General features: G+C 35.6%; 1 protein-coding gene across 1 annotated transcript in view; it reads left to right on the forward strand.

Annotated features, from left to right (window-relative positions):
- LOC148951241 (trophoblast glycoprotein-like) overlaps positions 1 to 16816 on the forward strand; it is a 219317-nt gene that overhangs the window by 62142 nt on the left and 140359 nt on the right. Inside the window, exon 2 of the mRNA XM_089090751.1 lies at positions 13113 to 13670. Coding sequence (XP_088946877.1) covers positions 13113 to 13670 — 558 coding nt within the window. The remainder of the gene's footprint in view (positions 1 to 13112; positions 13671 to 16816) is intronic.

The following is a 16816-nucleotide window of genomic DNA, read 5'->3' on the forward strand; positions in this document are numbered from 1 at the left end:
GATCACCAAAATACATAGGGTCCTACAGTTCAATCAGCGACCGTACATGAAAACGTTTATCGACACTTGTGTCACTAAACGCTCTAGGGCAAATTCAAAGGTGGTGAAGGACATGTATAAGCTCATTCTAACTTCAGCGTTTGGAACAATGTGTGAGAGCGGACGTAATAGATCTAGCTGTGATGTCGTGACTGACCCTCGAGAGGGTGCACGAAGTATGGCCGACCACAATTTTACCTCGTTCACGAGCATAGAGACCGGCATGGTTCTTCTAAAAAGACGAAAGCGAAATGTAGTACTGAACAAGAATATCGCAGGCGGTAGTTCAGTACTGGAAATTTCAAAAAAGCTCATGTTGTCGTTCTTTTACAATGTGTGCAAGGTGCAATGGCCACGGGAGGGGAGGTTCAAGTTTACTATGGTGATACAGATTCTCTGCTGTTAAAGGTAAATGGGACTGAAGATTTGGATTTATTGGGTGATTTGCTAAAGGGGGAACACCTCAGCTCGCGGATGGATTTCACCAACTGGAATCCATCACTCTACCCTGAGCTGGTGAAACGTCAAGCCCCCAACCACCAATTAATGTTAAAATCAGAGACGGGGAGTGATTTGATATCCCGGGGGGTGGTCCTAGGTCCCAAAGTCTATTGCGTGGAAACTTATAGTGTAGACGACCAGAAGGCGTGTAAAGGGGTGCCTACACACTTTGTAAAGATCAATTTCAATCTGAGCGCGTACCGAGACTGTGTAGAAAGTAGCCTAGTGCCGAGAGCACAAGTGCTTGCAATTCGCTCTCTACAGTATAGAAATTATACTGTGAGAGTGGAAAAGAATGCAATGTAATGTATATCCAACAAGGTCTATGTGCTCGAGAATGGTGTGAGTGTTCTACCCCACGGTCACTATCGTATTTCAGATCGATTTGAATACATAGACTATTGCAATCAACTTGGTCTGGATAAATTAACCTAACCTGACACTAACCATCACCACCCCTCAACCTAACCTCTACATAAATTAACCTAACTCAACTGTTCATCTAACCCAAGCACTAACCCAAGCACTAACCCAACCACTCAACCAACCTAACCCATAGCAGTGACGACAACGATTGTATTTCGCCCCGCGGCTCCCGGGGGGGGTCCTGTCCCGCGGCCGCCCAGGGGGGGGGGGCCCCGCCCCCTGCCGGCCGGCCTTCGGCCCCGCGGCCCTGGGGGGGGGGACCCCACCATTAAATTCATCATGTTCTACTGTGCTATTGTTTCCAAGTGTGTGTGTGTATTTTCTGTTGTATAAAAAGTGTCAGGTATAGAAAAGTGTTTAAGTTGACAAAAAGTGTTGTTGATGATGGACAGAAAAGTGTTGTTTAATTGTACATAAAGTGTTGTACAGAAAAGTGTTTTTAAAGACAAAAAGTGCTTATTTATAAAGTGTTATCATTGTTCATGTTGAACAAATAGAGTTTTCATTTTGACCAGAAATTTTGTCATGTTAAACAAGTGTTATTATTATTTTTATTGTTGTTCATATTGATTGCAAATATTTGTTTTCATTTAGTGCTAAAATAAATGCTGGCATGTAATATTGTTTTTTTGTTGTTGTTCTTGAATAGAAAGATCTATGGGGGAAATTACAACTTAGTCATTGAGCACATATGACTTAGTGTTAGTTGTAGTCTGACTGCTACGCCCAAGATCAGCAGGTATCAATTTAAAACACCCTTCAGATCGTTTCTGTGTGGACCGTCAATGTCGGGGAAAACAACACTTTTAGCTGAAATAATTCAAAATTGCGATAAAATGTTTTTGGACAAGCCAAAAAAAATCAACTCTTGCTATAGTATTTGGCAGGAGTCCTATGATAAAATAAAAGCTATTGCCACAACCATACCACTACAATTCATACGAGGACTTGATGTTTTCAATAGTATTGAATCGAACTCGTGGTTGATTATTGACGATTTGGCTGAATCCATTGAACAGTTCTCATAGGAAATGCTACAACTGTTCACTGTTCGCTCCCACCATGAACACATTTCCGTTACTCTGGTTCTACACAATCTGTTTCATCAGAGCAGATGTATGCGAACCCTTGCTTTGAATTGCACCGTCTATATTATCTATCGAGTCGTGAGGATTTAGATAACGCGCCGAACACTAAAACATCAGATATAACCTCGCACTCCGAAAAGTCTGTTGTCATCGTACACACAGGCAACTAGCAATCCCTAATGTTACATTTTGTTGGATCTTAATCAGAGCACTCCCGAGGATCTACGTGTAGTCACCGACATTTTCAACAATGAAATTACAGTATATCTTCCGGTGAACAGTAGAAAAGACTAATAGTCGCCATTATGACACTGAAGAAAATACACGAACAACGGCATCTGTTTTCCGTTTTAAGCACTTTAAAACCGTTGCTTAGGAAGGATATACTCAAACATGGGGTTGACAATGATTTCATTAATCTAATATCTGAACTTTTTTTAAATTTAACTGAGGGCATTTTTCAACTGCCATAAGGTTTTATAAAACAGAAAAACCAACATCGGACCACTGTACGCGCCTGGTCTTTTAAAAACATGGGGAAAAAATTTAAAATAACACGGCTCCTTCAGGCGGGCGGTAGCTTTTTCACACTTTTACTACCGATAATTGCAGGACTTGTAAACAGTTTTCTCTAGTGAGAGAGAGAATGGCAAAACCCTATAAATTGACACCATTTGAAATTGTCCTCACACCCATCAAGCATTTTGAAGACATTATTCTCATAGTCATCAAATACGAGAATAGTTAAAATGACAAAAAACTTCGTTTTAATAAAGATGCAAATCTAAGTGTTTCACTACATACTACTGCGAGCGTAAGACATGACCTAGTCGTCGATATATCTCAACTGGAAAAATCTCACGATTATGCCGCACCATCAAAGGAGAAGGACTTGAATTCGATTGTATTGAAAATTGGAAACCTATTGCCACTGACCTATCGAGAACAGAGTAAAAGAGTATTATCCTATCTCATGTTGGAAACTGGTGGTGAACATCAGTTTCAAGTCGAGAGCACAGGGAAACAAATTATAATACAGGGAAAAAGTTATAATCTAGTTGATTTAATTTGTGATATGGTGACGAATCTTAAAGGACTCTTATCCTTTGAAAATAATCTATACACCTTTCTGTGTGCAATAAACTTCCCCAAAAGTCTTATTGGCAATAAGCAAATTCTAAAGAAAATAAGAGAATATAGTCCACCAACATCATTTAAAAAAGAAGAAGATTCAATATTTGAAGATACTATCAGCAGCAGCAATGATTTTACAACACCTGTGGCTGCTAGTCAAAAGCGAAGACGAATTGATTCACCCGTCAGTGTTCAAAAAGGAGTGGACATTACACTACATGTCTACACTCAAAATGGCTGAAGTTTTGAAAGGTGTCTATGAAAATTGGCGAGGTGGGAAGTTTAAGGTCTCCCAAAACGCTTTCCAAAGCTGTCTTCGACACCACCACCACCACCACATTGAAAATGTAAAAGAGTATCTAGAAAATGAACCGAGTTACGTGCTACATCGGACTCAAAGGCTTCACAGTAAACAATATCGACAAACTAAAGCCTTTTTCCCTCTGCATATAATGCAAATGAATCTTTTAACTGTAGACGCGCTTCAACAGCGTTACACTGTGCCCTACAAATATATTCTAGTGGCAATCGGTATCTTTAGTCGCTATGCCTATGCCATTCCACTACGGTCAAATAGAGGTGTCGAAGTTGCTAAGAGGATTGAAAGTATTCTAGAACATTATTAGTAGCGAAAACTTCAGTTGGATTTCGGTAGTAAATTTGCTAAGTCTTAGCCGCGAAGAGTTATTTTTAAAGAAATTAGTATACAACATCATAGTCACAACCAAAAGAAATCTAAATTGGTTGAATGATTGATAAGAACGATTCGACAATTAATAACAAGATCTTGCAATTTGAAAAATACACCGGCTTTTATTCATGATTTAGATAAAATCATGCAGATATATAATCAACGACCCCATCGATCTCTGTCCAACTCTACACCAACGGATGTTCACTACAATGAAAATACATTTGATACTTTTCTAAGGCAATACTCCAAGGGTGAACAAGAGAAAAAGAAGAAGAAGAAATTCAATGTTGGTGATACTGTTCGAATTAATATAACCACAAATATTTTTGAAATGGGTAATTATTTATGGAGCACTGAACTTTTTAAAGTGTCTAAAATCATAGACACCATACCCATAACTTATCGACTGCGAGACACCAAAGATGATGAGATTCTCGGTGGTTTTTATGAATATGAATTGCAAAAAGTTAGAAACACAAGTGAAAGTTATCAAATTGAAAAGATATTAAAGAGTCGTACACGCCATGGCAAGAAACAGTTGCTTGTTCGCTGGCTAGGATACAACTCAGATTTTGATTCTTGGATCAGTGCTGAAGACATTAACAATGCCCAATGATTTCTACGTGACTTTCATGTCCAATGTTTCTGATCCTCTCTACAATGACCTGAATAGAACAAGTGATTTTTGGACGAAACTCTCCCCCAACATCAAATTCAATGATGGAAAGTATGAAGTGGCTCTTGTCGACTGTATTCTCAAAAATATCTATGACATCCTGAGAAAAGATCGTAAATATGAAATAAAAATCATACCCTATGATTGGCCGCCACCACCAGGTGATCAAGAACAAATTCCAAAAATCAATTGGATGGATTATCCATATATTGAATTACCCTACGAGGAACTCACCTGTATGAAAGATTTATGTCGTTCTATTAATAAAAGAATTTCCGCTCGTAAAAAAGGAGCTTTCCATTTCAACTATTCAAAGGAGGAGGGCAAGATCTACATTAGTTCACCTATTGCCAGTGAAAAAGTTATTCTCAATGATAATCTAAAGGATGTTCTTGGCTTTAAGCTTAATATAATCAACGGTAGAAGTGCCGGAAACAGTAATTTCATTTTCACTGACTACCCACCTTCCTTCTCCACAGACACTTGTATATTTCCCTACGCTTCATTTGTGGAAACTTCTCGAGTTTGTAACTCAAATGTCCCCCTCCTACGAGTTCTTGAGCGAAAAACCAATCAAGAACATATTCACCACTACAATATAAAGCATCTTCACTATATCCCCGTAAACACTTCCTATTTGGAACTCTGTCAGTTAACACTAAGAACTGAATTGGGTGATCCCCTAGCAATTTCAAAGGGGTTAGCTGTGATTACATGCCATTTTCGAAGCAGCAATGAAAAACAAGATTTCTCATAGAAAAGTGGTATTCACTTGTCCCGATATTGATTGCTATGTTAATACTCTTTGTCCGAGACAACTGAGCAATCGAATGGACTACTACAAGGGACACTCGTTAATGTCTGGCTATGGTCTTGGCAGTTGGTTTGCTAAGCTGTTTCGCTCTTCACTACCACTGGCTAGAAAATATCTTGTACCGGCTGCGACAGATTTTGCATCCTCTACACTATACGATTGTGGCTCTGGCAAGGATTTTAAAAAAAGTGCTTCGGAAAATCTTAGGTCCAGTGCGCGAACCCTTGGCGAGAGATTAAAAGAGAATGGTAAAGGTTTAAAAAGGTCAAGAAACAACGCATCACTCATCAGTCTCCGCTCAGGACGGAAACGTAAGACATCCCTTTTGTCAAAGAAAAGAAGGAAAAAGCTGATACGTAGTGTAACCAGAAGTCCCAGTAAGAATAGAATTGTCAGATCGAAACTAGATTTCTTCTCTTAAAATGTCCTACCTACCGCATAAGGATTCCCAACCTTCAATCAACGCCTCATTGAATCTATTCAATGCCGAAAATGTTGATGTGAGTGTCAAGCATGGATACTCTGAACAATTTTATCCACAACAACGCCTCTCCGATAATATCCACTTTCAAATTTATTCCAATGAAGACTACTTTATGGACATGTCTTCAACATTTATAGATTTTCAAATGAAAGTCCTGAAATCCGATAATTCAATGCCGATTCGGGCTGATGGAATATCCTATGAAAATTGTATATTACATAATTTATTTCGTCAAATCAGTGTCTACATCAATGGCACGCTGGTGAACACAAGCAATAATTTCTTAAATTATACAAGCTATATGCAATTCATGCTGATGACACCCAAGTCATACAAGGAATTGAGAGGCGCCTCCAATGGATATGAATATATTACTAATACTGATAGTACAGATGCACTTAAAAATGCTACAACTAGTGAATTACATATAGTTGGAAAAATATATCATGAAATATTTAATATACCCCAATGGCTACTGCCCAATGTTAAAGTAGATATAAAATTGACGCTTGCACCCTCCAATTTCATATTGAGAAAGGAACTTGCTGCTAATCCCGATGTAAGTCTCTCCCTCACCTCGGCAACACTTCATGTGCGCAAACAGCAGGTTATGAGTTCTGTTGCTTTGGCCGTGGAAAAACTGAGAGCCAATGGCAACAATATTAAACTACTTGTCCCTCATACAATCACCAATCAACGTCATATTGCCGTGGGCTCACGCACCTTCACCGACTCATCCTTTATCAATGGCGAAATTCCCTCGAAATTGGCTTTGGCATTTGTAAAAAGCGCCAGTGCACTAGGATCAAGGACGGAATGTCCACATAAATTTGAGATGTTTGGACTTTCATCTCTTGTGTGCAAAGTAAACGGCATCCCACTCTACAATCTATCTTTTGATAAATCCTATAGAACATTGTACAAGTTGACCATGCAAACCCTAGATCATGATTCGCAACTATGTGAAAATGGTATAACCGAAGATAAGTTTGCTAAAACACATGGTATCATTGTACTGGATTTGTCTGGCACACAGGATATGAGTATAGTACGTACGGGGAGTGTGCGTTTAGAGTGTACATTTGCCGACCCATTGGCTGAGAGTATTGCCCTAATCTCACTAAATCAATATGACACCTATTGGGAAATCACTCCCGAAGGTAGTGTTCTACTAGACTTGGCGCCATGAACACCAGTCAAATAATCAATGTATTTAATATGGACCCCTACATGTCCCAGTTCAGATCCTATGGTCTACCCTCAGACTATCTTGGAAAAATTCAAAGCGCGAACAAGACCTTGATTATTGTTAATAGCAGTCCGTCGACTGTGCTGACGGGTCATTAGCTATGCATCTATCAAACAAAGAAAAATATCGAATTTTTTGATCCTCTTGGTCTACCATATACATTCTAAACACCTCACATCAGCAACTATATTGAGAACAGTGGGAAAACTATTATTCAAAATCAAAAGAGGGTGCAGGCTCTGACGACTGAAAGCTGCGGCTTCCATGTACTACTATATTTTGTATTCCGATGTCGGGGCTATACTTACAAACAGTTTCTCCACATTTATAGTGATAATCCCCGTCTGAACGACTTTCTAGTGGAAAATATCCTCTAAGACCTATACAGTATTGATTTCAGTGCCCTAAGAGTAAAGTGCTTAAAAAATGTTTGTGAATTTGTTTATTAATAAAATGTATATATACAACAATGTATTTAAATCTTTACTTTTATATTTCTTCATCTTCGATTTATAGTCAACTATCGTTAAACACTAATTCCTGTAAATCATTTGGATTCACTGTATATTTATATTGATTGACTGCATAGTCATTGTCACATTTTCTAAAGTAAAATGTAACTTCACTCTTGTCATATCTCTTTGTATAGTCAATTATACTATTTGCATTCATATTATTAAATTCAAGAGTTTCAATCTGTCTATTTGAAGCAATATCACAAATAGTGTTTTCAAGTGGTGAATCACATTCTGTCACAGCCAAATAAAAATCGCTTGTTTTATAGTCATAGTAGGTGTTGTCGTCACAACGACGACGTAGAAACCAAATTGTCTTGTTACCCCAACAGTTGAATCGTAGACCAGCTTCCTCTTCCCAGAATAATTTAAATCCACGACAATACCAATCTCGTAGAAATAAACTAAAATCACATTTAGTATTCTTTCCAATCATAGCGGGGTAAGTATTCTCCCATTGATCACATTTATCATAGTGACAATTGGAGAACAGGTGTCCTCTATTATGAGAATAACACACCTCTTCAAGACATTAATTACAACATTTAATTTTTACCGCATAGCCTATATGTAATATAAAAGGATTACATAATTTACACTTTCAACTATATCCATCTATAATTGTACAATTCACACATTGATTCCAACTGCCAAGAGTGTACATACACAATGGACATATATAGAACATTTTTCGGTTTCCAATGTCAACTCACTCACAGCTAAAACGAAACTGATTCTCTTCGTTCGATAAATTCAACGAGAGGGACGTGGTGGGAGAGAGGAGTAGCTCTGTGACGTTAGATCTTTCGAATGATGGGGGAGCCATCTACATTCAATCCATTGGCAATATTTTCAAAAGTATATCCACAATATGATTCTGCCTTGTTCCAATTAATATATCAATAAATTGACTATATGCATTTGAATCACATTTTAAAAGTTTCATACAATAGTTAAATGGGGGAGAATCAGTCCTCATTATATTGTCAAGTGTTCCCTGACGAGAGAATATCCTGCGTTGAAGTGATAACTCGAGAAAATCATCATCCAAAATCAAATGTTTTTCCATAAACACTAGATTTGATCTAATTCTCTCTTTCTCAAATTTATTCACTTTTCAATCCTTTCACTCCAACTGCTGACTCTAGACTGACCCTGAGTCGTTAACAATGACCAGAAAAGAAAGGGAACATTTTCAATTTAAAAACAATTTTATTGAATAATTACAACAACAACAACAATTATATTTAACATGTACACTCAGCAATACTGTTTATTGTCTTCGATATGTTTCATTAATGCACTTAAAGCACATTGAAGTCTATTCACGTGTGCTCTATCAACTTTAGCGGCGAAACATAATTGATCTTCCATTTTAAATTTGCTCAAGGATATCACATATCTTGCATATACCGCATCCGATTCCAGACAAAGCCGTGACCCTTTCGTGATTTCCACAGCAATATTTGGTGCTCTTGTACTATTATCATCAACTCCACTATCAACTTTTAATAGGGTAAACATTCCACTCATCGCCATCGTCAACACAAATATATATCCAAATGAGTAAAGTCAAACTGTTCTTCTCACTCCTTTGAATTCTATTCACAGACTAATAAAACTATATCAAAAACCCCTTCCTTATATTCCCACCGCTGCTCATATGTAAACAAGCCCTCTGATTGGCTGAGAAGGAAATACGTGATCTAACTGTTTCCCGTTATCGGATCAATAAAATTCCCAATCGATTACGCAATCAAGTTCTCGGAAATTCACTTCCCCCTCGAGTCCTAGATCAATAACATTGTTCCCGTTATAATTCAATGCGCATGTGCAACCTTCGTCCCGGAGTTATTATTGAGCGATTACGTAATCTTTCTCCCTATGGACTCTATGATCATATTGTTTCATAATTCCCCACGCTCGTGAATCAATAATTTCACCATCGATTATGTAAATCACCCCTCATGTCATTCGCACGTGGCCAAACAACAACAGATCGATTGACCTTGACACACCCACATTAGACTCGATCGATAATCCTTGAATAAATTAAGTCCCCCATCGATTATGTAGATCACCCCTCATGTCATTCGCACGTGGCCAAACAACAACAGATCGATTGACCTTGACACACCCACATTAGACTCGATCCATAATCCTTTTATAAATTAAGTCCCACATAGATTATGTAAATCAAACATCGTGTCATTCTCACGTGTCCAAACAACAACAGATCGATTGACCTTGACACACACACATTAGACTCGATCGATAATCCTTGAATAAATTATGTCCCGTCAGCATTAAACTAAATTGTAGATGGCAGCAGGGTGTTCGTACGGGAGTAGCACCCCCCCCTCTACTGGCTGGTTGCCCTTCAATCACTTTTAACTCATAAAAATGGCACTATAACTTCCAATTTCCAATCAAATGAGCCCCCATCCGAAGTTTTACGACCCCCTATTCTATACAAACCTTACATGCCCCCAGGGCATAACTTATAATCCTTGCCCCAGGACTCTAGGGGGCTTTGTCAAACCTGAAGCATTGTTATTTCACTTATCACTTCTTACGTGCTTTTAATATCATTTTGGTTGCCCTCCAAAGCAAGGGATGCATCATCGGTTTCATCAAGGTTGCTAGCTAATATAACTCAGCTCTTCTGCAAATTTGTCCAAATTTGGCTTTTTCAAATGCCGTACCTTTATTTTCCCTTTCCAAATATTTCTTTTTTTCAGAGACAAAATAATTCTAGTGACTGGCAAACGATCAGAGTCTGGATGTACAATCACATCAGCATGGCTTTAATTCGGGTGATTAGAGTTCATAAAAATATTATTAATTAACGCTGCTGAATGACTCGTAAACCTCGTAGGAGCACTGACTAGTGGGTACAGATCATGCAAAACCATAAAATTAAATAAATCAAAATTTTCACTTTTATGATTCATTGTTGACCGGTTTTTAACTACAAGGTTATATTTTGGAAAAGAATAAGGCGAGAGAGAATGGTCACGGCTCAAAAATGTTTCACAAACTCCAAAAACATCAATAGCACTCCTCTTATCTTCAATTAACTGCAAAAGGTCTAAATAACCTGTCGTTATGTGGCAATTCCACGATAAAATGCAAATAATGTTTTCATTAAAATGTACTTTGTCTGTATTAAAAAGCCTAACGCAAGAGCTTTCCTGCATGAGTGGAATCCTTATACGAGAAAAATCATCTCTTTCAATAGAAATATTAAGATGTCGCTCAATTTCGAAACTGATTATTTGTGTGCCGAACAAAGCCTGATCAGTATCCACTAAGACACTTCAAGCAAACCAGATCGAAGAAAATAATTGCAGGAAAAAAAAAACGCAAAAAGAAAAAAAAAATACCATAAATGGAAAGAAACAACAAAACAAAAAAAACGAACAAACAAGAAAACATAAAACAAATACAAAAAAAAAAAAAATGAAAAATACACAAGCAGCTGGGCAATAACTTAAAGCGTATCTGCTAGTGATTTGAGTATATTCTGGTTTGTATCAACTTCTTGTCATACAAGTATGCACCCACGATCCGTTCATACGTTCTTAACGCCAAATTTGTCACTAACAACTTTAAGTATTGATTTTTTTATTTTTGTGAGATACTCGCTCACATAAATTCCTGATTTCACTAATTTTGCCTTAGCTGGGAAAACAGCGTAAGCACTCTCTTTATCAGCAAACCTCACTAGGACCGGGCAACCTTGCTAGACGATTGACTTGGGGCAGTTGGATTTTGGAGTCTGAATCGCTGTACAGTTACTACTTTATCTTTCTAAACAAACGAGAGCCCCGTCTTGTTAATGAATGTATACAACACTGTCGCACTCAGCTCGATCCCTGGTGGTTGCTTTAGTACAAAGAAAACAAGTGAATCCATTAACCGGTCTTGCTCAAAATCATCCACTTTTTCTTCAAGTTTCAAAATTCGAGCCTCGAGAGACTCGATTTGACCTTTCACTCCCAGTATAAGTTTCTCAACTCTCTTTAATTTTCCGCTGCACTTGAGATTCTTTGCGTCATATATCTCTGAAACTGTAAGCTCACTATTTGTTACTTGATTATCTCCAACTTCTTCCGAAACTTTTTATTGTATATCCTGCAAAAGATTTGCTTTCATTTTCATCACTTGAGCCTGCATCCAGATATCTTCATTTTTCCCTTTAGCTTCATTTGACTCACCATTATGAGCCCTAAAGGTTTCTTCAAAATTTATTTGAGTAAATTTTTCATCCTCCGACTCATTTAGAAATCTCTAATGAAAGAATCTTTATTACCCATGCTCCCAGCTTAGTTGAACATCCCAGAGAAGGTATAAATTTGTAAAAATATATATGTCCTTATCCTTCACAGGTTGCTAAGCAACTGAAATTTTTTGTCTTCTAGAAGGTTACTTAAGCAAAAAGTCGCGTTTAAAACGATCAATCATAATGAACCAAGTTCTTACTTAGGAGGAGCCCAGGTGTATTTATTGCACCTGCATAAAAATCATGATCTAGCCATGTAATTTTGACATGGTTTTTATTGTTTCTTCTTGGAAGCAGCGAAAGTGCTCGCGTTCGTATCCTACTTTAACCTATTGTCAATGTGCTCGGAACTTATAGAAGTTGTAACATCTAATGATGCCTGATATCAACTTTTCTATTGAAGTCAACAGGATTTCATGTTAAATTTTATGTTAAATGTTGTCACCGATACTTTGAGATTGTAAGCTCTACGAATGCTGCAGTAGTTAGTTGTCTGTCTTGGAATATCCACCGTAGTTTTCAAATCGATTTTAAAAGAGCTTCACTCGTGCAATCCTATGTTGTGTTTCCAAGAACTTTTATCTTTTTAACGTATATTTTCCGACTGATAACTAAGATGAGAATTCCGGATCATAATTCACTGTAGATTAAAGATAACTTAGGAACTGGATTAAAAATGTTGAAAGTCAATAGATTTAAATTCTCGAGATGATTTTTGACTCCAATGCAAAAGTGTTGGTAAAATAAAACAAAATGAGGGGTTTGAGAATGTAGGTGTTTCTTCTTCTAGAATTTTTGCTGTATATCTACAGTTATTTCAGAAGGTTATGACTGCAGAAAATAATCCTCATACAGGTTTGCATTAAGGTTCTGCAAGAATATGTAGTATTCCATAATGATCTCGACTGCTTCCCAAGAAGGAAAATGGAAGTAATGTGCCAGAGTATATTTGAAAATTGATGGTAAAAATTAAACTACTGAATAAATGGTGATGAAGAGGTAACATTGAATACCATAAAAAACATAATAGCCAAGGCGAGGACTGTTTCTTTGATGAATTACTAGTAAAAGCAGCTGTAATCTATTTTTTGGAATTTGAGCCTACCGTTAGAAAACAAAGGTAAATTGTCAAAATTTTGCAGCCACAAGTTTTTGCATAATTTGCGCTTCTATTTTTCTCACGTTTATCATTATTATTATTTTTTAGGCTGTTTGGACGCTACTGGTGATATTTACTTTATCTGAAAGTGACTATATTTGTAATAAGTGTCAGTGCATTGAGGGAATCCCTATGGTTGTCGACTGCTCTACAGTTGCGAATATGCAGCTACCACTTCTTGAAACAGACTTCAGTCAAGATCCATCAATTCTCTACGATGTGCGGTTAGAACGTCTTGCCTTGGACGAAGTTCAAGTCCTTCCAAACGCATCGATAATGAAACTGTCGTTCCATGACAATGACATTGAAGATATCCATAATGGTGCGTTTCAGTATCTTCTTAATTTGACTGAGATTGATCTTTCACGAAATTCGTTGACATTCGACTCTCTAGGACGTGACACATTTTTGGGACAATTCAGTGCTGAAGAATATTTACCGTTGCAAGTTGTGGTGCTAAATCTTGGATATAATGACCTTCATTCACTCAATAAAGACACTTTTGATCACCTTCCATTTTTGGAAGTTCTACAATTAAATGACAACCCCATTAAAATTATTGATCATCAGACAGCCGTGGCCATAACTACTCTGAGGAACTTAAAGGTAAGATTAAGCGTAAACGGACTAAGATCGCCTCTTCATTTCCAAAACGACTACTTGTTGGTCTTACATTGTCTTGTGGGCCCTTTGTTTTTAAATTTTACGAAAGATCAACTGGAGATCACGGAAAATAAGCCTTTTTTTTAAAATAGGAATAAAAATGCTAATTTTCTTACCCAAGGATATCCTCCTTAATAAAATAAAAATGACAAATAAACAGCCTTATTGGCTCCTAGTTCTGCAATAAGCATACAAATAAATAGAACTCAAGGATACACCAACACTTTTCCTCATTGTTTTTCTTACATATAGATTTCTTTTCAGCAACGTTCACAAAATTAGCCTTAACATGCTATTGTAAAAATATAAAATACACATATCCTTTGGAAAACTAGATTTTTAAGGTACAAAATAGATGTAAATTTGATCCCGCGTACTTTAAAATATATGTGAGTCAAAGTCTATTTTCCCGTGGTCCACATTTTGTACTTTTTGTGTGACTTCTAATCAAACTTTTCGTGGTAAGGAACTGTAAGAAAGGAATAACGCTGCTAATAGAACAACCGACACTCTAAGAAATGAGTTTCAATAACAATACATGTATCAAAATAATTGGCTTCTTATAGAAATTCTAAATATGTAAAATTCATTACATTGAAAAGTTACCATCTAAAAGTTACAAGTCCGAAGAAATTTGTCTGTTTTTTGAAAATGGGGGAAAACACTACAAAAAAGTGGAATTATATTGATTAAAATCAAGTTTTTATCTACAAAACTGCAAAATTTTGTATTTTTTTCCCCAAAGGCAGTTGATCATGGATGCTTTTTCTTCCTGGGTGGTCACATCAAACCACTGATCCTAGAATAGGAAAAGACGGCTCATTCGAACAGAAAATAAAAGTTCTAGTGCCCTTTTCAGGTGACAAAAGATGTTGTGTCACATCAGATTGGTGTTTTTTGCCAATTTACAGCTATAATTATGGCCTAAAGAGGGCCAAATGAAATCGAGTGAGAAGTCTCAAAATAATTGATCGATTTAGAATAATCGAAAAACTTAAATTGAGTTATCCCATTATATATAAAATGTATATATATATATATATATATATATATATATATATATATATATATATATATATATATATATATATATATATATATATATATATATATATATATATATATATATATATATATATATATATATATATATATATATATATATATATATATATATATATATATATATATATATATATATATATATATATATATATATATATATATATATATATATATATATATATATATATATAAACTGGTTAAGATATTATACTTCAATTTGTGGATTTCCTCAATTTAAAGTATGCTGGAAATAAAGTTTAGCTAAAAAGTATGATAATATACGCTTCGGAGATTGTTCCTTTGCTGGCAGGATAAGACACTAAAAGTGTGCTAGAAATCAAAAGCATTGTGTTTCCTGTTATGGCAGGATAAGAACTAGAGTGCTCCCTTTATATATATATATATATATATATATATATATATATATATATATATATATATATATATATATATATATATATATATATATATATATATATATATATATATATATATATATATATATATATATATATAAACTGGTTAAGATATTATACTTCCATTTGTGGATTTCCTCAATTTAAAGTATGCTGGAAATAAAGTTTAGCTAAAAAGTATGATAATATACGCTTCGGAGATTGTTCCTTTGCTGGCAGGATAAGACACTAAAAGTGTGCTAGAAATCAAAAGCATTGTGTTTCCTGTTATGGCAGGATAAGAACTAGAGTGCTCCCCTTTATATATATATATATATATATATATATATATATATATATATAATATATATATATATATATATATATATATATATATATATATATATATATATATATATATATATATATATATATATATATATATATATATATATATATATATATATATATATATAAACTGGTTAAGATATTATACTTCCATTTGTGGATTTCCGCAATTTAAAGTATGCTGGAAATAAAGTTTAGCTAAAAAATATGATAATATACGCTTCGAAGATTGTTCCTTTGCTGGCAGGATAAGACACTAAAAGTGTGCTAGAAATCAAAAGCATTGTGTTTCCTGTTATGGAAGGATAAGAACTAGAGTGCTCCCCTTTATTTATATATATATTTTTTTCAATATCATAGGGAATGTCATCATAAATATTCATTTTTATAACCAGAAACGCAGCTTGTGTTTTGCCCTTTTCAATTTGTTTGCCCGCTGATGCTGCATTAGCCACCTTGTTATCTATTTTAGGTTATTTTATTTTATTAAATTTCTCTCTTCCATGTTTCAAGTCCTAACACTTAACTAATTGAACGAAAATACGGGGTACAAGTAGAGTACTAAGTACAATTTCTAAGGGACCTATAGGAATTACCATGCTATTCTGCGGGACCTCCACACCTTTTCAAAGAGAGTCAGTACTCCCTCACATGGTATACACTACAGTTTGACGTGGAAATTTTAAAAAGCGAGCAATCCTTTTATACCTATAAAGTGGCCAAACACGTTTTGAAACTATAGTCAAGGTTGTATAAGACAATCAGAGTGGTTTTTTGCTATTGATATCAATTGCACAAGGAATTTGACAATTGCCTTTAGTCAAGATTGGTTTGTTAGGAATGTGTTGGCAGATAGCATTTGTGAATTGGATCGTATGAAGGTGGAGAAAAAAAGGGGTTTAGCATTCGTGAAATTGACTATAGGAAGGATATTAATTTAATAATATGGAAAAAATAGAGATACATGGCATTTGCAACTTGGATCGTATGACGGTAGAGAAAAAAGTGGGTTTAGAATTTGCGAATTTAACTATACGACCGATATTAATTGAATAATAGGGAAAAAAACAAAGCTAGATAGCATTTGCGAATTGAATTGTATAAAGGCGGAGAAAAAAAAAGAAAGGGTTTAGCATTTGCGAATTGGACTATACGAATGATATTAATTGAATAATAGGAAAAAACAGAGCTAGATAGCATTTGCGAATTGGATCGTATGAAGGTGGAGATGATAGGGTATAGCATTTGCGAATTGGTGATTATCAGTTAAGGTAACTGCTT

The sequence above is a fragment of the Artemia sp. Qi Xiang Cuo genome, chromosome 6 (assembly GCF_049724085.1).
Source record: "Artemia sp. Qi Xiang Cuo chromosome 6, ASM4972408v1, whole genome shotgun sequence".
NCBI classification, from domain to species: Eukaryota; Metazoa; Arthropoda; class Branchiopoda; order Anostraca; family Artemiidae; genus Artemia; species Artemia sp. Qi Xiang Cuo.